The sequence below is a fragment of the Aphidius gifuensis genome, linkage group LG2 (assembly GCF_014905175.1).
Source record: "Aphidius gifuensis isolate YNYX2018 linkage group LG2, ASM1490517v1, whole genome shotgun sequence".
Lineage (NCBI taxonomy): Eukaryota > Metazoa > Arthropoda > Insecta > Hymenoptera > Braconidae > Aphidius > Aphidius gifuensis.
In genome coordinates, this window is record NC_057789.1 from 17,137,370 (window position 1) to 17,161,484 (window position 24,115).

At 31.9% G+C, this 24,115-nt stretch overlaps 3 protein-coding genes across 6 annotated transcripts; 1 reads left to right on the forward strand and 2 right to left on the reverse strand.

Moving 5' to 3' along the window:
* Nucleotides 1–247: 247 nt before the first annotated feature.
* LOC122849239 lies at nucleotides 248–2,659 on the reverse strand. 2 transcript variants are annotated; one of them, XM_044147917.1, is made up of 4 exons: nucleotides 2,233–2,659; nucleotides 849–1,027; nucleotides 613–775; nucleotides 248–522 (listed from the first exon to the last, which is right to left on the reverse strand). In XM_044147917.1, the coding sequence occupies exons 2-4, from the start codon at nucleotides 1,014–1,016 to the stop codon at nucleotides 374–376; spliced, it is 480 nt and encodes a 159-aa protein (XP_044003852.1). In that variant the 5' UTR covers nucleotides 1,017–1,027; nucleotides 2,233–2,659; the 3' UTR covers nucleotides 248–373. The 2 variants fall into 2 exon arrangements, with proteins under 2 accessions (XP_044003852.1, XP_044003850.1); XM_044147915.1 differs by lacking the exon at nucleotides 2,233–2,659 and adding an exon at nucleotides 1,114–1,266.
* A 7,502-nt stretch (nucleotides 2,660–10,161) lies between these two features.
* Nucleotides 10,162–14,477, forward strand: LOC122849213 (pre-mRNA-splicing factor ATP-dependent RNA helicase PRP16). Its single transcript, XM_044147865.1, has 3 exons — nucleotides 10,162–11,108; nucleotides 11,231–12,259; nucleotides 12,338–14,477. The coding sequence occupies exons 1-3, from the start codon at nucleotides 10,626–10,628 to the stop codon at nucleotides 14,264–14,266; spliced, it is 3,441 nt and encodes a 1,146-aa protein (XP_044003800.1). The 5' UTR covers nucleotides 10,162–10,625; the 3' UTR covers nucleotides 14,267–14,477.
* Nucleotides 14,433–19,334, reverse strand: LOC122849209 (DNA topoisomerase 2-binding protein 1-B). Of its 3 annotated transcripts, none has more exons than XM_044147850.1 (3): nucleotides 18,841–19,334; nucleotides 18,555–18,694; nucleotides 14,433–18,097 (listed from the first exon to the last, which is right to left on the reverse strand). In XM_044147850.1, the coding sequence occupies exons 1-3, from the start codon at nucleotides 18,949–18,951 to the stop codon at nucleotides 14,488–14,490; spliced, it is 3,861 nt and encodes a 1,286-aa protein (XP_044003785.1). In that variant the 5' UTR covers nucleotides 18,952–19,334; the 3' UTR covers nucleotides 14,433–14,487. The 3 variants fall into 3 exon arrangements, with proteins under 3 accessions (XP_044003785.1, XP_044003784.1, XP_044003783.1); XM_044147849.1 differs by having other exon boundaries at nucleotides 14,433–18,100; XM_044147848.1 differs by having other exon boundaries at nucleotides 14,433–18,115.
* Between the last annotated feature and the right edge of the window lie 4,781 nt (nucleotides 19,335–24,115).

The window sequence follows — 24,115 nt, forward strand, 5'->3', positions numbered from 1 at the left end:
GGTAAAACAGGACTACTTTTGTTTCACCTTAATGTTGATAAATCATTCAATTATATTGAAGCAATGATTTAAGATAACCATGGCCCTAGCCGGAGTATTGAAAATTTTTAATTTTCAACGGGTAACGAGGGCCACACGCCCCAACAAACGTTACCAGATCTTTTTTAAAGTTGCTTACATTAAATAATATTCTTAATAATATGGCTTTGCTTTTTTTCCTTTTTTTCTTATGTTTTAACATTTTAATTTAGTAATAAATTTATTTTTTAAGAAGTACTTTTTTTCTCTTATCGTTTATTTTTAATTTTTCACTTTGGATTATTCACAACCAAAAAATTGACTTAGAATCCTTGACTTAGTAGTTTGACTTGTTTTAATCACGAACTAAATTGGTGGGATTGTTCTTGTTTTCAAGTCGTTTTTTTGCTGCTGCAACACGTTGACTTGACCGACGTATCCAATCCTTCATATGCTCTTGAACGTTATTTTCGCTTGCTTGTGGTTTATTTAACATAATACCACCTGTTAAAACAAAAATCCGATAAATATTAATTAATTGACTCATTTATTTATTTATTTATTTATTTATTTATAAAATGTGCTATAGATTACTTATTATAAGCTCTCCAATTTTAAGCTTTGAAATAGCCACTGTATCTTTTTTGAGACCTGCCCATGTTACCTCTGCACCAACATTATCAGTCATAACAGTGATCATAGCATGTGCAACGGATTTCTGAAGACTTTTACCTCCTAAATTAGCAATTTTAGTATCCTGAAACGATAAAAATGGACAGCATTGAAAATTTTTCAAATAGATAACTCAATAGTAAAAAAAAATAGCTTACAAATTGTTTTTGACGATCATTCGAGTCAAGTAAACTTTCGTTTAGTATTTGTAAATCTCGAACTGTTTGACACTGCTGGAACTCAAACTTGGCATGACTTTCTACATCAAGATTATTTCGATTATCTCTCAGTATTAATAATATTTCATTGAGTTTGATCCTAATCATTCGACGACAACCTTTGAACATAAAAATACCCAGTATTAGTTTTACTAAAATATAAAGAGAAAAACCGAAAAAATTATGTTAAATTTTAAAGTATTACGAGTGCAGCAATTTGGCCCATGATTTTCATTATTACTTGGATTTTGTTCATATTGATTCAACGGTTGTAAATTAATAAATATAAGTGAAAATAATAGTATTAATCATAAACGAGATTTAGGTTAGGTTGTGATCCAAGATTAAAATAAATATTTATATACAGACTGTCCCATTTTAATTGGATAATGGATTTTTCTCAAAAAATATGGCTCGAATTAAAAAATGATTCGAGTAAAAGTTGTAGGGTTTGGCGGGGGACTTAAAAAAAAAAAAAAAAAAAAAAAAAAAATTCAAAATGGCGGAGTTTCAGGTATGAACAAAGTTTTTTTTAAATGGATACTATATTTTTTTTTAGTACGAAAATGTTTCTTACATCAAAACTAACACTCTATACTTGGAACGTTTTTCGATAAATTCACTTTTTTTTCGGCCCAATTTTGTCTGTTGATGGATTTTCCTCAAAAAATATGGCTCAGATTTGAAAATGACATTTAGAAAAGTTGTAGCGTTCAGGGAGACAAACACGGAAAGAAAAAAAAAAAATCTGAAAAAGTTCAAAATGGCGGAGTTTAAAGTATGACCATCTTTTTTTTTGAGGTAAGGTGTAATTTTTTTTCACTAAAAAATTGTTCGCATCAAGATGAACACTTTTTCTAAATAAAATTTTTGGCTAAGTCCATTTTTTTTATCCATGCTTCTCACTCCGCCGTTTTGAATTTTTTACCAAATTTTTTTTCTTTTTCGTGTTTGTCATCCTAAACGCTACAACTTTTCCAAATATCATTTTCAAATCAAAGCCATTTTTTTTTTAGGAAAATCCATCAACAGATGAAATCGGGCCGAAAAAAAAGTGATTTTATCGAAAAATTTTTCAAATAAAAAAGTGTTAGTTTTGATGTAAGAAACATTTTAGTGCAAAAAAAAAATACAGTATCGATTTAAAAAAACCATGTTCATACCTGAAACTCCGCCAATTTGAATTTTTTGAATTTTTTTTTTTTTTTTTTCTGGGTCCCCCTCCAAACCCTACAACTTTTACTTGGATCATTTTTCAATTTGAGCTATATTTTTCAAGAAAAATCCATTATCCAATTAAAATGGGACAGTCTGTATACTTAACTTGAATTTTTATGTTTGTCCTGAGCTCAGATAGAACTACTGTTGTTTTTTCTTTTAATAGATAATGGTTTTATAATTGATAAACAACAATTCGGATAATAATCTATGATAGAAAAAAACTATTGCAAAGACGCACATCTGAATGAATATGATCGGATCCGTAGCTTTGTTTATAAAACAGTCTATTTTTTACAGTACTTTTTGACTGTACAAAAAGATGACTTTAAGACATGTCTACATGAACAACATAATGTCGACGTTTTATGGACCAATGAGCGTGGGCCAATAATAGCTGACTTTTGGACATCTTTTCGATCGGTTCAAATAGTTGTGCTTTAAAATATGGTTAAAAGTAGTACTTAAAGTTGACGCATTATAGTCGCCACAAGGGTTGTCCTAAACAGGACATCTTTCTGCCATCTATTTGCAATTGCCATAAAGACATCCGAAAACGGACGTCTTAAAGACGTCATTTTGGCAAGAGTATTACTTGGGCGATCGCCAGCACCCGTCTTAAGAGGATGTTCTCATTAGGGCTTTTTTTTCCGATGGCGGCGCTTCAAATACTTTTTGTCAAGGCGTGTGGCCACTAGCATAGTTTTTCGAACAAGTTCTATGCCATAGTCCATTTATTACCAGAAACAACAGACTTTTTCAGTGATAACTGGGAATAATCTAGATGTTTCTGGTAATAAATGGACTATGGCATAGAACTTGTTCGAAAAACTATGATAGTGGCCACACGCTTTCAGAGTTCTGTATGAATCGTATTCCATGACAAGAGAGCTCATTTTCATGCTGCCGAGTGCTGCCGAGCTAGGGTTCACATCGATTTATATATACATATATACTATTTAGGACAATGGGTGCATTCCTTTAATAAAAAATTTTTTTTCGTTTTGCAATTTTGCCCTGTAATACCGACTAAAAACTAGAAACAGAAACAACGACAAAAGTGATAAAATTCTCTATGCAATATTCCAGGCTTTACAGTTTACGATAATGTGTGTGGTACGACCTATGTGACAATAACAAACAATCACAACAAGTCAATTTTCTATCTATTTCAGTTTGATATAAACATTGAACAGTTATCCATCTAATAATTGGAAGCCAAAAAAAATAATGTCATGTGCCAGTACTGCCACTACAAGAGACAGCTTTTTCCTATAAAATTTTGGCCGGTATTACAGGGCGAAATCGCAAAACGAAAAAAAATTTTTTATTAAAGGAATGCACCCAATGATGACAAGAAAGTAAATTTTTTTTTTAAATTAATTTGAAAATACACGTTTATTTTTTTTTAACACCTAAAATAAAAAAAATATCTTGTTCAAAACCTAAAATTTTCTAAAAACTGTTGCTCACTCATATATTCAGTAGGATCAGACATATTGCGAATATTATTGTTTAACCTCATATTAATTCATCTTAATCTCCCTGGAATATTCATTTTGTCCTTCTCTATTTCTATTTTTGTCTGCAACAGTAACAACAATCAACTTGAAAATTTGACAGCTTTATTTGTTTACATTCTTAATAGGGTTATGGTGCTCAAAATCATCAAAACATGTCGTATATACCGAGGAACGAAATTTATATATAACTTTATATAATTGTATAAAATTTTATAAAGTTGTATAAAGTTATATATGGTTTTATATTGCCACTTTATTTATAAAGCTATATATAACATGTTGTATAAAACTTTATATAACTATATAAAACTTCATACAAGTCTATAAAGTTATATAAAATTGTATAAATGTATATATAACTGTATTTTAAAATGGTCAAATGCAAAATTTGCTTTGTTGATAAACGCTCAAAAAAAATATTATAAAGAAATGTTTTTCTTTTTTTTTTTTTTCTACATTAAATACGTAGACATAAACAACGGGCCAGGCTCAGGACTTGAACCCCATACCTTTCGGTTACCAACCCTACGCAGTATCCGATGCGCCACGATAACGCATGTGAAAATAAAAATTTATTTGTTCTACATCAACAAGCAAAAGTCACGCCTGCGCAGTCGACTAAAAAGTGGGGGCAGTTGAAATTTCTGAGTCCGTCATCAATTTTGCTATGCCCCATTGTAATTTTAAATATGTTGCTTTGTATTTGTTAGTGAAACCTACAGGAATGCCAAAAAAGTTATTAAAATTACTATGCTACATTGTAAATTTTCAGAGGATCATTTTAATTTTGTCCACAACAGCAGAGTAAACTTTATAAATATATACAGAGCAAAAAAAAATAAAATATTTTTTGCTATGCTGCAATGTAATTTTTAGGCTGGATTATTTTAAATTTTAAATTTGGTTTCTGTAAAAATTTTTTTATGCAATGTAATTTTTTCATCGGGAAATAGCAAAAAAAAAACGTAAGAAAATTGCTATGGTACATTTCAATTTTTCAAGACTACAATTGTTTTTTTTCGTTAAAATGATAGTAAATTTTTTAATAGTCAAAAGATAGTTCATTGGTAATGTGGCAGCATAGTAAAATTTGATGAAATTTTTTTTCCGTGTAAACTCTATTTACCTTATTATATCTTCTTTGCTTACATACTTATACTTATTGACCTTTTTTTCGATAGTAGCCTATCATTTTTCGTTCATGATGCTGTTGGAATCCGAATAAAACACATTATTCCAATTAAAGAAGCCAGCGAATATATGTTGATCAAATTCAGTATGATACAGAACATAAGACTTGTCATACGGGTCGGTGACTATGTCTGTAAAATACCACGTTTCATTAGAAAGAATATGTGATACATTTTTTATTAAAATAATATTTATTGTGTAATGTGACTTACATTTTAATAAATAATAAAGAATCTTTGTTATAAATGAATTAACCCGTAGAACTCGCTCTATATTATTATTTGTAACTTTGGTTCACTATAATTTATAAATATTATGTTCTATGAAGGTTAATATAATTACATAAAACTGTACATGTATAAAACTTATTTATACTGCTATATATAGCCTTATAAAGGTATATAAAGTTATATATAGTTATATACAATTGTATATAGCTTCATACAATTGTATATAACTATATATAACTTTATATACCTTTATAACGATCGTTCCTTGGGTAAAAATATCTTCGTATATTCATATACAAGTTTATATACTTTTATAAAACTATATGAAACTTTATACAGCTACATATAGAAATATATAGCTTTATATAATTATATATACTTATACACAAACCGTTCACAACTTTGTACACATTTATATATAACTTTATAAAATTATATATAGCTGTATGTAACCTTATAAAGTTGTATATAATTATATATAGAGAGTTTAAAATTTCTTTAAATTTTTATATAATTATATAAAATTATATAAAATTTTATAAAATTTTATAAAGTTATATGTGAATATATAAAGGTATATAAAGATATATATAAATTTCGTTCCTCGGGATTGATGTGAACCCCAGCACCCGAATTCACAGGGCTTTAATTTTATACAATTTAGGCCAATCAGTGGCAGTGTTGCCGCAGCCGAATTTGTGAATGTACCTCAAAAAATAAAAAACGTACCTCCTGGCGAAAAAAATGTACTTTTTTTAAAAAATGGCCGACAAGAGCTGGTCGATATGAAATTTTATCAAAGCAAAAACAATAAAAACAGCAATCAATTTTTTTTTAACATTATTGGAGAAATTTCTAATATTTTTTTAAAAATATACACTAACAATTGTAATACTTGAGTATTGAATTATTTTCGAAAGAATAAGTGATTATATTTCTTGTGCTAAAAATAGAAAAAAAAAATAAAAAACATATACCGTAGCATTAATTAAGACTCTTATACACTGTTTCTATAAGGGAGGGTTCGGATTAACTCGACAACTCACCAACACAATGTATACATATGTATATGTATATTGTATACATATGTATATGTCTATTGTATACATATGTATATTAGACCGTTTCAAAAAAAAAAAAAATTCTTTTTTTTTTTCTCCCACCCCCTAAAATCTTGGTATTTAACAAGACAAACCATCTACTATTTTCAATTTTTTTTTTTTTTTTTTTTTTCAATGTCGCTTACGGCTTTGAAATACATATTGAAAAAAAAATTTTTAATCATCTGTTTCGCGGCTAGAAAACTACGTAAACGTTTATTTATAAACAAACGATAATTTATTTATTCGAAGACCTCTGGGCATTCATATAAAATTAAAAATTCGGCATATAAGATATAGTGTCTAAAGCTTTTCAATTAAGCTTTTTAAATAATCATCTTGAATTGAAATATATTGATTATTTCGAAAGTTATGGTTTTTTGAAACACCCAACCGAAAACAGCATTCATTCGTTTATAAAAAAATTGCACAAATAACATTGTTTTTTTTCAGTGTTTCAAAAAATCATAACTTTTATAATAATCAATATATTTCAATTCAAGATAATTATTTGAAAAGCTTCATGAAAAAGCTTTAGACACTATATCTTATATGCCGAATTTTTAATTTTATATGAATGCCCAGAGGTCTTCGAATAAATAAATTATCGTTTGTTTAGAAATAAACGTTTACGTAGTTTTCTAGCCGCGAAACAGATGATTAAAAATTTTTTCTTCAATATGTATTTCAAAGCTTTTTTTTTGAGCTTTCGAATGGTCGTATTACCAAGTCTCTAGCTCAAAAATTGATAAAGTTATAGACAAAAGTATAAAATGAACATTCTGCTTACATGTATTTTAAATGGAAAATATTCAAAGTCGATGAGCGACATTGAAAAAAAAAAAAAAAAAAAAATTGAAAATAGTAGATGGTTTGTCTTGTTAAATACCAAGATTTTAGGGGGTGGGAGAAAAAAAAAAAGAATTTTTTTTTTTTTTGAAACGGTCTAATGTATATGTATATTGTATACATATGTATACAAATATATTTAAATGTACGAATAATTATATTATTTGAATAATAAATATTGAATAAAGTAAAATAATTTTTTTCATTTATTTTTTTTTTTTTTCATTTAGTTATTTCAATTATTTCAAAATATTTTATTTTATTTATTTAATATACGTGAGAAAGTAAAAATAGTATTGGTGAGTTGTCGAGTTAATCCGAACCCTCCCTACGCTCCCTACTCTTTCTCATTTTTTACTGCTCTGAAAAGAGAAGGACATATCGTCGACGCTCTTGCCTCCAGAAAAGCTCCACTTATTGGGAAGATAGGATGTTAGCAATATAGTAGTATTACATATATGATTTTACCGGGTTTAAATACCTCTGTTTAGTGTGTTTACATTGAGCGCGCGCGTGCGCATATTATACAATTTGTTTAGCTCAAGAAAAAACAAAAACGTACCTCCAAAAAAAAAGGCGTACTTTTGTACTGGCGTTTCAAAAACGTACCTCAAAAAGTACAACTGTACCTCCTGTGGCAACATTGATTCAGTGGCAAAAAATAGCCTTAAATTGTAAAAAATTTGCCCTGTGAATTGGACTGCCGACTGCTGGTGCAGCTCGACAGCATAAAAATGAGCTCTCTTGTCATAGAATACGATTCATACAGAACTCTGACCAAGAAGACTAGAAATACAGGAGGAAGTCCCTATCTCGCCTGTATATGAAAACCGTATCGCTATGTGGTCGCCGCATAATTGAGGAGCGCTAGTAGTACCCCGGTAACGTGCGCGACTTGTATCGCTTTTTTTTACAATGCGCACAATACAAACATACTCTGACAAACATCATGTGTATAATGCACTGAAATATAATAAAACTGGAAGGTGAACTCCTATGCTTAGCCAATGCACGGAGTGTCGCTAGAGATAGCAATATATTGGATGATGTTCCCTCTCACTCACGCATGCGCACATTAAATCTTGTACAGTCAACGTCAAAACAAACTAGTACTACACACGAGTATACAAAAGTACTACATATATATATTATTTCAGCAGTCCAATTCACAGGGTATTACAATTTAGGGCTTTTTTCCTCTACTGGCGGCGCTTGTAGAGCTTTTGTATGTGAAATCTATATAAAAAAAATTTGAAAAGCGCCATCGGCGGCAAAAAAAGCCCTAAATTGTAAAAAATTTGCCCTGTGAATTGGACTGCAGTACAGTCTCAAACACTTTTAGTTGACGTGACTGTACCGACAAGGACAAAAGCCCATCCATTGAATCTCTCTCTCGGCGACGCTAAGTTCGGCTTCCAGTTTTATTATATTTCAGTGGTATAATGTGAATAATAATTCAGTTCCGTCTCACTTACGGAGTTACGGCTCACTTATGGCGCTAGCGACGTACGGTTGTTTGAAAACTACAAAGGCACAAAATCTCAATACAGGTGCTTATCTATATAAGCTGTGTTCGATGGTCGTCTCGGCTCAGCACCCGTATTCACAGGGCAAATTTTATACAATTTAGGGCTTTTTTTTGCCACTGATGGCGCTTATAAAATTTTTTTTATATAGATTTTACATATAAAAGCTCTACAAGCCGCCGTGGATGAAAAGCCCTAAATTGTATGCCTGAATAGCAAACTTTATACAATTTAGGTTTTTGCCACTGATGGCGCTTATAAAATTTTTTTATATAGATTTTACATATAAAAGCTCTACAAGCGCCACCGGTGGATGAAAAAAGCCCTAAATTGTAATGCCCTGTGGCATGGTAGCCGTTCATACGGTTATGTTTGACGTATGTTAGCTACATAGGCATTGTCAATACAGGTGCTTATCTATATCATCACTGTATTAATGCCCCAATAAATATTGTTTATTCACAGTGATGATATAGATAGGCACCTGTATTGAGATTTTGTGCCTTTGTAGTTCTTCAAACAACCGTACGTCGCTAGCGCCATAAGTGAGCCGTAAGTGAGACGGAACTGAGCCGAGACGACCATCGAACACAGCTTTGGCATACTTTAATATATTTCAGACAAACTCCTGAGCTAATTTTTTAAAGAAGTCATAATATTAACTGTTAAATTTTTTTCTCGTATAATGTTTTAATTCTAATATAATTTTTTATACACGTTGATGAATTTATTTATTATTTATCGTGTAATAAAAAAAAAAACAGTTTGACAGCTGTGTACAGTGGTGTGAGTGAGAGTTTAATAAATCATTTAGTTCATTTTATAAAAAAAGAGGGCAGTTTCAACTATCATACACTTTATGTAGTATCATACGTATGATACGTATGATTGTATGATACCCCGAAAATCGTCGAATTACCCATCACTGACTGTAGGACTGCTGCACCCGTATTCACGGGGCAAAATTGTTCTCATTAGGGCTTTTTTTTCCGCTGATGGCGCTTGACAAAATTTTTTTTATATAGATTTCATATAGAAAGGCTTCACAAACGCCACCATCGGAAAAAAAACGCCCTAATGAGAACATCCTCTGAATACGGGTGCTGTATTTTCACCATGGAGGCCATGGAGGTGTTAAACTCCATGATTTTTACAATAGTATTCTTTGGTATTCTTAGGGCTTGCGGCCCGGAGCGCTAGTTTCGGTTACACCGTTCAGGGTGAACATCCGAAAAATAAAGTCTCTTTAAGCTCATTTAGTCCGTAATAGGGATATTGAATGTCGGTAAATATCCAGTTGGCACTATGTCCGACTTGAATACTTTACGTAAATCGACTTTTCCTAGTTACATATTAAACTATTTTGCTTTTATCCGATATAATGTTATGCCACAAGATGAATGATAAATAAGATATATTTATTATGTTTAAGAGTTATAATTTTCGATGATATATTTATAGATGGAATCGCAATACTATGGATGCATTCCTTTAATAAAAAATTTTTTTTCGTTTTGCAATTTCGCCCTGTAATACCGGCCAAAATTTTATAGGAAAAAGCTGTTTCGTGTAGTGGCAGTACTGGCACATGACATTATTTTTTTTGGCTTCCAATTATTAGATGGATAACTGTTCAATGTTTATATCAAACTGAAATAAATAGAAAATTGACTTGTTGTGATTGTTTGTTATTGTCACATAGCTCGTACCACACATTATCGTAAACTGTAAAGCCTGGAATATTGCATAGAGAAATTTATCACTTTTGTCGTTTTTTCTGTTTCTAGTTTTTAGTCGGTATTACAGGGCGAAATTGCAAAACGAAAAAAAATTTTTTATTAAATGAATGCACCCTATGTCAGAAAGACTTTTTCATTTACGGTGTTTTCTGATTCCCGAGGATTGAGACATGGCGCCACAGGCCGCAAGCCATTCTTAGAGTCAACGATCTAAAAATATATAGATATAAGACAAAAAATATTTACATCTATATAAGACTGTAAAAATTACATAAAATCATGATAGTTGGGTTGGGATAACAAACATCTCATTATACCTATATATAAACTGTAAATAAGTGATGCCGTACAGTAACGATAATATGGAACGTTTGGAGGGATGTGATATGAATGAAGCTGGTGGTTTAATTATACGTAAGAAAGTTTCAGATCATACGTTTAAAATGCCTTCAATATTGGGTTTAGACAAATTGGCAGAAAAAAAACGTTCAAGAAATCACGAAAATTCTCCCAAAGCGTCGACCTCAAAAAATGATGGTAAAAACAGAAAATACCGTGCACCTGCTCAAGAAACTCCAACACACACTGGTGGAGTAAATCACGAGGCACAAAGGCGACTTGAAGATCGATTGAGACGACAACGCCTTGATGCTAGAAAATCAGAATCCAACACACACATCAGGCAACGTGATCGTGATTCTAATTTTTATAAGCATCGGAGAGATTATAAATGTAATGCAGATCAGCGTAGATGTGAGCGTAGTAGAAGTCGAATTACACCTAGATTTAAAGATGAACCACAAACTCCACAATTCAAAGCAAGGGTTAGTTTATAAAACTTCTTTTTATTTCTTTTCCTTTTCAAACGGAAATTAAATGACTTAATTAAAAGTACTTATTAATCATTTCACGATATGATAATCAATGTATTTTCTTAATTTATCAGAATCCAACATCAAAAAGTAATTGGGACGATGAAGATGAAGACTTGGACAAAGAATCTCGTCATAGATCCTCATGGGATTGTCCAACGCCGAAACTCAACGGGAGTAGTAAGTCATACAAAGATTCAACACGATCTGAGTTCACTCCTTCATTTAAGCATAATCCATGGAATTCTAATCGGAAAATATCAAGTTCAACACCACTACTCCCAGACGTTGATAAGTATCAATGGGAGCAAGAACAACAGCGGCTTGATAGAGAATGGTATGCTCTTGATGATTGTCACCCGTCACATTTTCCAGATGTTTCTGAAGAATATACTCAAAAAAAAGAACAAGAGCTTGAAGCCAAACGACAAAAACGTGTCTCTGCACAACAGCGACAAATAAATAAAGATAATGAGCTCTGGGAAAGAAACAGAATGTTGACTTCTGGAGTTGTGAGCTCTCTCGAACATGACAATGATCCCGATGATGAGGCAGAAGCCAGAGTTCATCTCTTGGTTCATAACGTAGTTCCACCATTTTTAGATGGCCGAATAGTTTTTACAAAACAACCAGAACCAGTGATTCCAGTTAAAGATCCAACATCAGAAATGGCATTAGTAGCGCGAAAAGGTTCAGCTCTTGTTCGTGCTCATCGAGAACAAAAAGAGCGTCGTAAAGCCCAAAAAAAACATTGGGAACTTGACGGCACTAATATTGGTAATATAATGGGTGTCAAAAATCGAAAAAATGAAGATAAAGAAGCCCCAAATACAGAAACTGATTTTAAAGCCGGTCAAAAATATGCTAGTCATATTAATACTGTTATGACAAATACTGCCGATTACAATCTCAAAAAAAGACAAATACAAAATCAACGTAGATCTCTTCCGGCTTTTGCTGTACGCCAGGAGTTATTAAATATTATAAGAGAAAATAATGTCGTTATAATTGTAGGTGAAACTGGTAGCGGAAAAACAACCCAATTAACACAATATTTGCACGAAGATGGATATTCAAAGAATGGAATGATTGGTTGCACCCAAGTGAGTAGACATTAACTATTACATAATACATGTTTTCTTAAAAAATTAATATATTGACTCAATTTTTTTTTCTTTTAGCCAAGAAGAGTTGCTGCTATGTCCGTAGCAAAAAGAGTCTCTGATGAAATGACGTCAAGTCTTGGTGATGAAGTGGGCTATGCCATTCGTTTTGAGGACTGTACATCTAAAAATACTGTTATCAAGTACATGACCGATGGTATTTTACTTAGAGAGTCACTTAGAGAAGGTGATCTTGATCGATATAGTGTCATAATCATGGATGAAGCTCATGAAAGATCTCTTTCAACTGATGTTCTGTTTGGTCTTTTGAGGGAAGTTGTAGCTCGACGTCAGGATCTAAAACTGATTGTAACCTCAGCCACAATGGATTCAAGCAAGTTTGCAGCTTTTTTTGGTGATGCTGCTATGTATACAATTCCTGGAAGAACATTTCCAGTTGATATTAATCACTCTAAAAATCCCGTTGAAGATTATGTTGATGCTGCTGTAAAACAAGTACTTCAAATTCATCTTCAACCACGGTCCGGTGATATTTTAGTATTTATGCCTGGCCAAGAAGACATTGAAGTGACATGCGAATCTCTTGAAGAACGTTTAAGTGAGATTGATACCGCGCCCGAGCTTTCAATACTGCCAATATATTCACAGTTACCCTCTGATCTTCAAGCAAAAATTTTTCAAAAATCAGAGCAAGGTATTAGAAAATGTGTGGTTGCTACTAATATTGCTGAAACTTCACTTACTGTTGATGGAATTGTATTTGTTATTGATTCTGGTTACTGTAAACTCAAAGTTTACAATCCTCGAATTGGTATGGATGCTCTTCAGGTATATCCAGTATCTCGAGCAAATGCCGATCAAAGAAGCGGTCGAGCTGGTCGTACGGGTCCAGGATACTGTTATAGGCTTTATACAAGACGACAGTATCTTGATGAATTACTTTTAACAGGTGTACCTGAAATACAAAGAACAAATTTGGCAAATACTGTTTTACTACTTAAATCTCTCGGTGTACAAGATTTATTGGCATTTCATTTTATGGATCCACCTCCGCAAGACAATATTCTTAATTCCCTTTATCAGTTGTGGATTCTCGGTGCACTAGATCATACTGGAAGATTAACTTCTTTAGGCAGACAAATGGCTGAATTTCCGCTGGATCCACCTCAATGTCAAATGATAATTGTCGCTTCAACATTGGGTTGTACAGCTGAAATTCTTATAATAGTTTCAATGCTTTCTGTACCATCAATATTTTACAGACCCAAAGGTCGTGAAGAAGACTCAGATTCAGCCAGAGAAAAATTCCAAGTTCCTGAATCTGATCATCTTACATTTCTTCATGTTTACCAACAATGGAAATCAAATGGTTATTCATCTTCTTGGTGTAATGAGCACTTTGTCCATGCTAAAGCTATGAGAAAAGTAAGAGAAGTAAGGCAGCAACTGGAGGATATATTGAAACAGCAAAAAATGAATGTTGTATCTTGTGGTACTGAATGGGATATTGTAAGAAAATGTATCTGTGCTGCATATTTTCATCAAGCAGCAAGGTTAAAAGGCATTGGAGGATACGTTAATTGTCGAACTGGAATGCCTTGTCATTTGCATCCAACATCAGCATTATTTGGAATGGGTTTTACACCAGATTATGTTGTGTATCATGAACTTATAATGACTGCAAAAGAGTATATGCAATGTGTTACTGCAGTTGATGGTCATTGGCTTGCTGAACTTGGTCAAATATTTTTTAGTGTTAAAGAAACAGGTGGCAGCGGTAAAGCAAATAGAAAACAGGCAATGCTGCATATGCATGAAATGGAAGGACAAATGAAAGAAGCCGAAGCAGAAATGCGTACCAGAGCAAAAGAAGAAAGTGAAAAACAACAGGCATCAATAAGAAAGAAAGAAATTTTAACTCCAGGCATAAGGGAACCTGGAACTCCGGCTCTTTATAGAAGAACTCCTGCCAGATTAGGTTTATAAAATAAATTTTCTTGATTCATTCATTTGGATTTAATAATTTTTTAGGTATTTAAACCTCTGTATAAATTGTGTATTAAAAAAAATTACAAATTTAAACTACTTTGCTTTATTTAACAATAATTTTAAAACAAGTTTCATCAAATAAAATGAAATTTCGTCGAATATTTCTATTTACTTAAAAAAATATGTAAATAAAGACGATATAAAAAAATGTATTCTTATTATTGTGGTACTAGAGCTAAGTATTTTTTAAATTCTTGAATCACGTGATCACGGGGATTGATAGGCTCATTTGTTGTTAATTGTAAATTTAAATACTGTGGTTGAAAACAAAGTATGCCTTTGCTTGCAAGCATAGCCCAATCAGTTGGTTGATCCAATTTATTGCTCACGAAACAGTGAGTGACTTTTTTATCTTTTTGACTGGAGTACGGTGGCTTCGCTTCAACAACTAAACCACCTCCAGCCTGTATAAGTCTTTCAAATTGTTCATGTTTATCTTTATTTACAAGTAGCATTGCTATCATTCCTTCAAATGCTCCACCACCTCCATTTTTTCGTTTAACACGCCATCGATGAGCAGCACTAGCTAATGTATGCTCTATGTCATTTATTAACTTTGTTCCAACAGCTGTCATTTTGGGATTTCCCCATTCATAATCGTTTTCATCTAAAAATTTACCAGCTGTTTCGCTATCTCGCAAATATGAGCAATGAAGAATCCATTTACCAGCAGCAATGCTTGCCAACATTTTTTCATTTCTAGCTGGTCGTACGCAAATCAAATGAGTTGCAGTTATATCAAAATTTGAATCGGTAGATACTTGTCCTCCTAAGTTTTCTATTACTTGTTCATAGCCTGAACGGTCTTTAATTCCTGAAAGCATAAATTTTACTATTTTTTTACGTGGTATTAAGTTAGTATCAGTGATTTCCGTTGTAGCATCATCAGATGACGGTGTAGATTTTAATAATACTGGATGAGGATCTTCCCATCCGACACTTTCAGGTAGAGTTGCCTGTATGTTGTTTTCTCGGTGTTTAGGTTCATATATTTTTCCATTACCATCATGAATAGAAAAACGACTTTCTGTTGAACTATTCGAATTGGCACGAAGAAGTTTGTTCATTTCATCTAATTGTTGTTGAATATCATTTTCTTTTGATGTATCTTCATTGAATGATAATTGTCGATTTATCGGTAACGACAATTCTGGGTTTTTGTTTTCGGTTACGGAATCTTTTTCATCGTGCTGTAATCTTTTTGAATAATCTGAATAATTATTTTCATTGTCAAATTGTTGAATATTGAGAATACTCGAATTTAAATTTTTTTCATCGCTTTCAGTAATCGGTTTTTTCATTCCTGACCAAATTTTACGTTTTAATTCAGTCAATGGTGTATCGATAATACGTTTTTTTTTCTTTGGTGGTTCTTCGGTTTTGTCAGGAAATCCTTCAATCCATTTAGCGCATACTTTTCGAGTTTCTGGGGATGGGTTTTCTTTAAAAACTTGACCATACGGCGTTTCAGGAGTTGCAAAATTAAACGGTGAACTTTGTGAACCATCTTGAGCAAGACTCAAGCGCTTATCAACAATTGGAGTCTCTAGTGATTTTACAGAACAAGGCGAATTGACCTGTAAATTCCGCTTAGGTGTTATAACTACTCGATTGGTAAAACTTGGTGTTAATGAAGGCACTATTTGTTTAACTAAAAGATTATCTTGATTTTGTCTCTCTGGAGCTATTGTTTCTCCAATTAAAAAAGACTTTTCATCAACTAACTGCTGTCTCTCAGCACATGCTATCAACCAATCTTTATTTACAGCCGGTAAATTCCATTTGACAGCTGCACTATATTTATTTCCTTCGGGAGATGTGCATATAAGATGGGTTCCACCAAAAAGTCCTTTTTCAGGATTTGTTTTCCGTGCAAATGTTTCTTGATGAGTTGCACCAAGCGCCACTGCTAATTCTGACAAATATTCCCGTTCCTTTCCGCCATAAGAGCTAATAGCGATCACACAATCTTTGAGTGGCTTAATATTTCTATTTATTGATAATGGTTTATGATAATATTCTATAGAAACTAAACTTTCATTGTCTATACAATCATGGACCCACAAATTTGTGACTATTTCATTAACAGCGTGTTTTAAAATTACACCTTCCAAAGGTACAACTCCGTAATCTGGAACCCCGGAGAAATTTGTCGCTACAATTTTTCCACCAAGACTAGATATATTTGCAATAATTGATTCATTCTCTTCACTTTCCAAACCAACTGTTAAAAATGTAATACCTTCAAATATTCTCTCTGAATCTGATGTTTGAGAAAATGGTATTTCCGACATATCTTGTCCATCTAAATTAGCACTGTTTTGTGATTTATTGTTATTGGGTTTTGATGGTGAAGTATTTTTTGATTGTAATAAATGATCAAGAGTGCGTTCAGTAACAGTTGGTTGACGATATTGTTTCATGATAGAGTTATCATCATCATCATCATCATCATCATGATTTGTGTTTTTTTTTGTTGAAGTATCATTTAAGTTTGGTGGTGAAGGTGATTGTTGGCCGTTATTTTCTGTGATCAGCATTTGAAGATTTTTTTTACTCAGTGGTGAAGGAGGTGCTACTTTATTGACATCTTTATTGGAAAATAAATAATTATCTTCTAGTGCAGGTTTTTTCTGTTTTAAACTGGCCTCCAACCAATCTAAATGCAATATATATGGATTCAAGTTTTTTGACTCGATACTTTTTAAATCTTGTATTGCTTTAATGCTGTCTTCAACTATAACATGTGTGAGAGCATCTGAAATATCATCAAATCGTGTTGCAGAACCTAAATTTAAAATTTTATTTACTTTGTCTTTGGAAATCGTAGAAAACCCAGCCAGATAAATGTTGCAACCGTCTAAAAAAGGTCCTGCGTTTTTAACTTGGTACATGTCAATTTTATTAATGTCAAACTTATTTTGACAAGTTTGGGTACTTAATTTTTTCTGTATAGGCGCAGTGAAAACAGTAGCACCAACAGTTGCAGGAGATATCGAATTTATAGTACTTGTCAGTGTTTCTTCAATAAAATTAACATTTTGTGCGTCTTTGGATATACAACTAATTGTAGAAAAATTCAAAGAAGGACAACTTAAATTTTTTTCAGGTGTTGAAGACTTTGACTTATTTTCACCTGGGGAAATAATAAAACTACTATAAGGCAATGCATAATTTGCTTGCAAACTTTTTTTTACCCATTCATATCGAAGACAAGGAATGCTATTGTGCATTGCATATTTAATTTTCTCACTTATCGTAGAATATTCTTTTGCCAACACAATTTTTACTCTAGTACCATCAAGTGGACCTGAAAACTCACCACCATTTTCATTAATTAACTTTTTCACTTCTTCTTTTTGACGTTTGGAAAGACCTGTCGATGTAACCACTAAATTCATGAAAACTGGACTCTTGTGATTATTGAATATCGGATCCGATGCTTTTATAAATTCATTTTGGTTTTTTTCCCACACTGCATTTATCCAAGATTCAGAAAATATTTCAATACCTTTTTCTGATGCTTTTTCATATTTCGCTGATGAAACTGAATCTGTTATGAGATGTGTTACACATGAGCGTAGTTGTTTCATGTAGATACCACCCATGTACTCTACTTTTTGTTGAATTTTTTCTTTTTTTTCAGGCGTAAAACCAGATACTGCGATAACCATGTTTTCCATGGCAGTAGTAAAAACTGGAGATGTACCTTTAGGTACCGGAGAGTTCGTCAAAAAACAATGAAGAAGACATTTTGGTCCAATTATCCTGCTGAAAAAAAGAATTCTGATAATATGCTTTTTTCCTCTACTTGTGAATACATCATAAAGGATCCTAAATAACAATTTAATTCAATCACATAAAAATACTGTTATGTAGACTCAAAATATTGCAAAAACTGCATTTATTTATGGATTAATTTGCAATGCCAAAAGTGTTTTGTTAAATTGGTGTATGTTTGTGAGGAAAAAAATTCAGTTTGTACAGTATTTTTAGTTCTGAAATAAGTTATTGTAAATACATATTGCAATGTTTAATGACTTATAAGTCAAAAACTTAAATACGAGTCTAAGAACTTAAGAATGATGGATAAAATATTAGTTGTTGTTTTATTTTCGTTAATATCTTAAACTTTTAGGCTGGTATTCATGTTTTTAATTTTACATTCATTCATGATCAATGATAAAAATATAATGATAACTTTTTTGTTGGAATACAATCTTACAAGCATTTTGTTGTTTTTAATTTGTTGAAAAGATTCCCGTCAAACTCTTGAAAAACAAAAATATCTGTTTTTTTTGGTGTCAGTTTAGTGCAGTCGTCTTCATGAATCCAAGCCGGTGACAGTTCGTTGGCTACGCATTTCTATTAGTAATTAATGTTTAAAAAAATGTTATCAGTAAATTTAAACAAATCTATAATAAATATATTGTATAAATATATAGATATGTTGTAGATAAAATAATCAAGTAATAAAACAGTTACAAGGCTATTGAAAAATTGTAAATCACCTCATAAGCTTCGCACATATTTTCCGAACAGTTATCTTTATCTCCATGTTTTGCAAGTATAACAAAATAAATGTTAAGAGATTCTTGTGACTCATTAAACTGACTTGCCATTGTCTTTACACTACAAGTACTTTAGTGTTAATCAAGCAATGTGTGGTAGCAATATTCACTCAATTGCACTCAATGATTTTTCAGCCACTATATGTAATATGTATACAAAAAAATAACAAAAAAATTAATACAATGGGTGTAGGGTTGTTAATTGACCGAATGACCGGCATGGAGGTCTACAAGGAGGGTAATCTCTCGAATTTTACTGCTTTACTGAAGGTCACAGAATGGAGCCATATATTTAATACTACTATATTGCGCATCGCCTATGCTTTCCCATAAGTGGAACGCTGGTTCCTCAAACGGTGCAGACAATCTCTCTGTCGCAGTCCTTGGAAGATTTAGGCAATGACAAGAGTGGGGATTCGGCAGAACTCGACTTACATGCATGCGCAATGAATTTGTGTGCGTATTATTTCTGTTTTTAAATATATGATGCATATAATATTACTATAAACATGTTTCTTTATTTTTAAAATATTCTTTTAAAATATTGATAAATAAACGTAATTAATAAAAATGAATTCGGTCAGACTATTGTTTATTTATACACAGCTAATCTCACGTATGAGGAAACCTGTATATGTGTTGTGCTATTCCGAGTTCTGTCGAATCCCCACTCTTGTCATTGCTTAAATCTTCCAAGGACTGCGACAGAGAGATTGTCTGCACCGTTTGAGGAACCAGCAAAATCGAGCCCCATGCGCAATATAGTAGTATTAAATATATGAATGGAGCAAGTCAGTAGGTCAGCGTTGCCAACTCTAAAAACAGCAATATGGTATGAAGGAGGGGAAAATATGGTAAAATGGATACCATTATGGACATTATGGTAAAAAATGAAATTTTAAATTTTTTATTGAAATAAATTAAATGAAACCATGCAATTAATTTTTTTTTTTTATTATTTATTTATTTATTCATATTTACTTATTTTTATTAATATAATTATTTATTAATAATGACATTTTTCATATTAATTTTTTTTAATTTTTATCATATGAATTTTAGTACTCTTTAATGTAAAATATATTTTTAATTAAAAAACAATGGGTGCATTCCTTTAAAAAAAAATTTTTTTTCGTTTTGCAATTTCGCCCTGTAATACCGGACAAAATTTTATAGGAAAAAGCTGTTTCGTGTAGTGGCAGTACTGGCACATGACATTATTTTTTCTGGCTTCCAATTATTAGATGGATAACTGTTCAATGTTTCTATCAAACTGAAATAAATAGAAAATTGACTTGTTGTGATTGTTTGTTATTGTCACATAGCTCATACCACACATTATCGTAAACTGTAAAGGCTGGAATATTGCATAGAGAAATTTATCACTTTTGTCGTTTTTTCTGTTTCTAGTTTTTAGTCGGTATTACAGGGCGAAATTGCAAAACGAAAAAAAATTTTTTATTAAGGAATGCACCCAATATATATTGTTTAATTTTTTTTTTAATTAAAATATTTAGTTTGTATCAAACGAAAGTCCCGATAACTCATCATCATCATCATTAATATAATTTTCTTTTTCTTTAACATTTGGTTTATAATATAAAGTACTTGTAGTCATACGTGAAAGCATTTCTTTGGATGGCTTAAATTTGTGCATGATTATGCGCAGTGAAGTAAAAAAAATAAATACACAAGAGAAAGCACCTCATGGGTGTATTCCTTTAATAAAAAATTTTTTTTCGCTCTGCAATTTCGCCCTGTAATACCGACCAAAATTTTATAGAAAAAAGCTGTTTCTTGTAGTGGCAGTACTAGCACATGACATTATTTTTTTTGGCTTTCAATTATTGGAAAAATTATCTAAATGACTGTTCAATATTCATGTCAAACTGAAATAAAAAGAGAATTTACTCGTTGTAATTGCTCGTTATTGTCACATAGGTTGCACAGGATATTATCGTAAATGTTCAAAGTCTGGAGAATTACATAGAGGATTCTATCACTTTTGTCGTTGTTTCTGTTTCTAGTTTTTAGTCAGTATTACAGGGCGAAATTGCAGAGCGGAAAAAAATTTTTTATTGAAGGAATGCACCCATTGCTTTCTTTTGTGTATTTATTTTTTACGGAGGCTAGTAGCCATAGGCTCAGCCGCAGTCTTGAATTCATCAGTGAAAAAAAAAAAACGCTCATAACTTACGAACTAAGTAACCGAGAGACTTCGTGCTAAGCTCAAAAGAAGCGCATTAAAAAACTCTATCGCCTGCGTAATAGGTTTTTTGCTCTATTGATAATAGTTTTTAATCAAAAAACTAAAATGTAAATTTTGAAGAATTTTTTTTTCTTACTTAAAAATTTGTGGTGTCTAAACTATCCATCAGAGAGTATTTATCACCGAAGGTTTTTTGTTCGTGAATCTTTTCTGTTTTATATTTCATTATTCTTAAATTATTATTTATGTAACTTAAAATAGTTCATACGTTTTTATGTGAAAATTTTACAAGTTATAAAAACGGCGCAATAAATAACTCGACGCAAAATCATAGTAGAGACTTCGTATTAGGCTCAATTTATGTATCTCAAAAAACTGTATCGCCCGCTTTGCAAAATTCCTTTCCATTTATAATAGTTTTTTGAGAAAAAAAAAAAAAACTATAAAATTGAAAAAAAAATTCCGATATTTAATTTTTTTTCTCGAAAACCGTTTTTGAGAGAAAAAAAACCCCTGATGCCGTCACTAGATTTTTTTGAGGCGCATAATTTGAGTTTAATACGAACTCCCTATCTTGATTATAACAAAAGTTATGGCTCGCCGAAAAAAAACTGAAAAACGGCGCAATGAATAACTCAACGCGAAATCAAGAGAGAGACTTCGTATAAGGCTTATATTAGGTGTGTTCGTTCACTATTCACACCGAGCGTATGCACGGAGCGTATGCAAGGAAGCGCTAGAGTTTTGCGGTCATTTGAAGAAACTTTAGTAACTAAAATTTACTAAAACATTCGTTATTTTCAGTAATTGTGTTTATTTTGTTAATTTAATAATTTTTTCTCAGACGCAAGAACAAGTTACCAATTAATAATAATGAAAGAGAGCGAAAGAACTGGAAAAAACGAATAGCAATAAATAAATAGTAAATTTTAGTTACTACAGTTTCTTCAAATGACCGCAAAACGCTAGCGCTTCCTTGCATACGCTCCGTGAATACGCTCGGTGTGAAAAGTGAACGAACACACCTATTATGCGTCTCAAAAAACTCTATCGCCCGCATAATAGGTTTTTTCCCCTATCTATAATAGTTTTTGAGAAAAAAAAAAAAAACTTCAAAATTTGACAAAAAATTCGGATATTTAATTTTTTTGCTCGAAAACTGTTATTGAGAGAAAGAAGATACCCCAATGCTGTCACTAGATTTTTTTAAGGCGCATAATTTGAGCCTAATACGAACTACCTATCTTGATTATAACAAAAGTTATGACTCGCCGAATAAAAAATCAAAAAAACGGACCAAAAAATGTTATCATAGAGTTGAAATAAAATGTTTATAAGGCTCCAAAAAAAAGCCTTGATTCGAGTAATGTTATTGTTGATAAACCATTAAATTATATTTCAGCAATAATTTGAAATAATCATGCCCCTAGCCGGAGTATTGAAAATTTTTAATTTTCAACGGGTAACGCGGGCCACACGCCCCAACAAACGTTACCAGATCTTTTTTTCCTGTTCATTTTCACGTATGCGCAGTCAGAAAAAAGTCAGTTTGCAACAGCGTAGGGCATGAAAGGCTGGAGCAGCCATGTTTTAATTCTCATTTTTTAAGCATTCCTTGTTCGACGCCACTGTTCTCTCATCAAGTTTGCATGACAGGCGCATGTGCATGATCATGCGCATGAAAGTGAAAAAAAATAAATACACAAAAGAAAGCACGTATTACGTTTTTTTGCCGGTGATAACGCTAGTCTCATCAAGATTCGAAGTCACATGGTGTTTTTGTTTACTTTTTTTTTTGTGTGGCGCAGTTGAAGTATTTTTTTTTGTCAATAGCTTTTTAATGAATAAATTATAAAAAACAGCTAAAAAAAGTATGTAGCCAACCAAATTAATTAGTAATCTTCATTAATTCCTTAGCAATATTTGCCATACTGAATTGAGATAATTGTTGTAAATCTTATTAATTTTTATTAATTAATCGCAACATAAATTTATAAATTAATTGTAAATAGCAGTAGAAAGTGAAAAAGATGAATAACGAACTTAAGGTGGGCAGTATGAGTCGGCGCAGGTTTATAGCTCTGCTTTTTGGTGGTTAAAAACAGTTTGAAAAAAATTTTTTTTTTTACCAGTAAAAAATCCAGACTCACACCCTAAGTGGGTGCAAGGGTGCATGGGTGCATTCCGTTAATAAAATTTTTTTTTTCCAGTCGCATCACCGAACTAATATTTATGCCACGGAGGGCCCGTATATTAATAACGCTATTTTTTATTCCCGTGACCTAAAATTTTTTGTGGCGCCACTGATGAAAAAACCAAGTTCTTTGGTAGTATGTGTGTGCTTAGATACACACTAGCAAGTGAAGATTACATCGTACCCATCGCACACTGAAGCCAGGGGGACGTTCCAAAAATCACTCGGAAACCCGGACCGGCGCAGTAGATGAAAAAATATAGAGATAAAATAAACTTAAAAGTAACTAGAGGTTACTGTAGATATTGTAAGCAACAAAAACAGCCATATTGCATATGCCATTTACTTTTGTTACTTATTACAATTGTGAAAAGTATTTTTTATAATTATTATTAATAATTAAACAATAATAATTTATTGTTTTGTGCCTATAAAAATACATGAACAAAAAATCATGTCTACCACAACAAAATATCAAAAATTTTCTATGATCACAATCTTGACCTTCCGAGTTTCCGAGTGATTTTTGGAACGTCCCCCAGGCTTGTGTTCATGTCTGTGTGCTGCGCTTCTCGCGAAATTTTTGAATTTTAAAGTCATTTATTTTTTAAACGCAACAGACGAAAAAATAAAAATTTATATTAAAAAATTTGTCTTTTCTAGCACTACAAACTGATAGAAATTCAACGTTATCTGTTGCGTTTTAAAAAAGTTATTAATAAAAATATGAGGTACCGCCTATAGCTTGCGTGTTAAAGTTGTCAACTTTGACAGTAAATATCTAAAAAAAACCACACAAAAAAATATTGAAA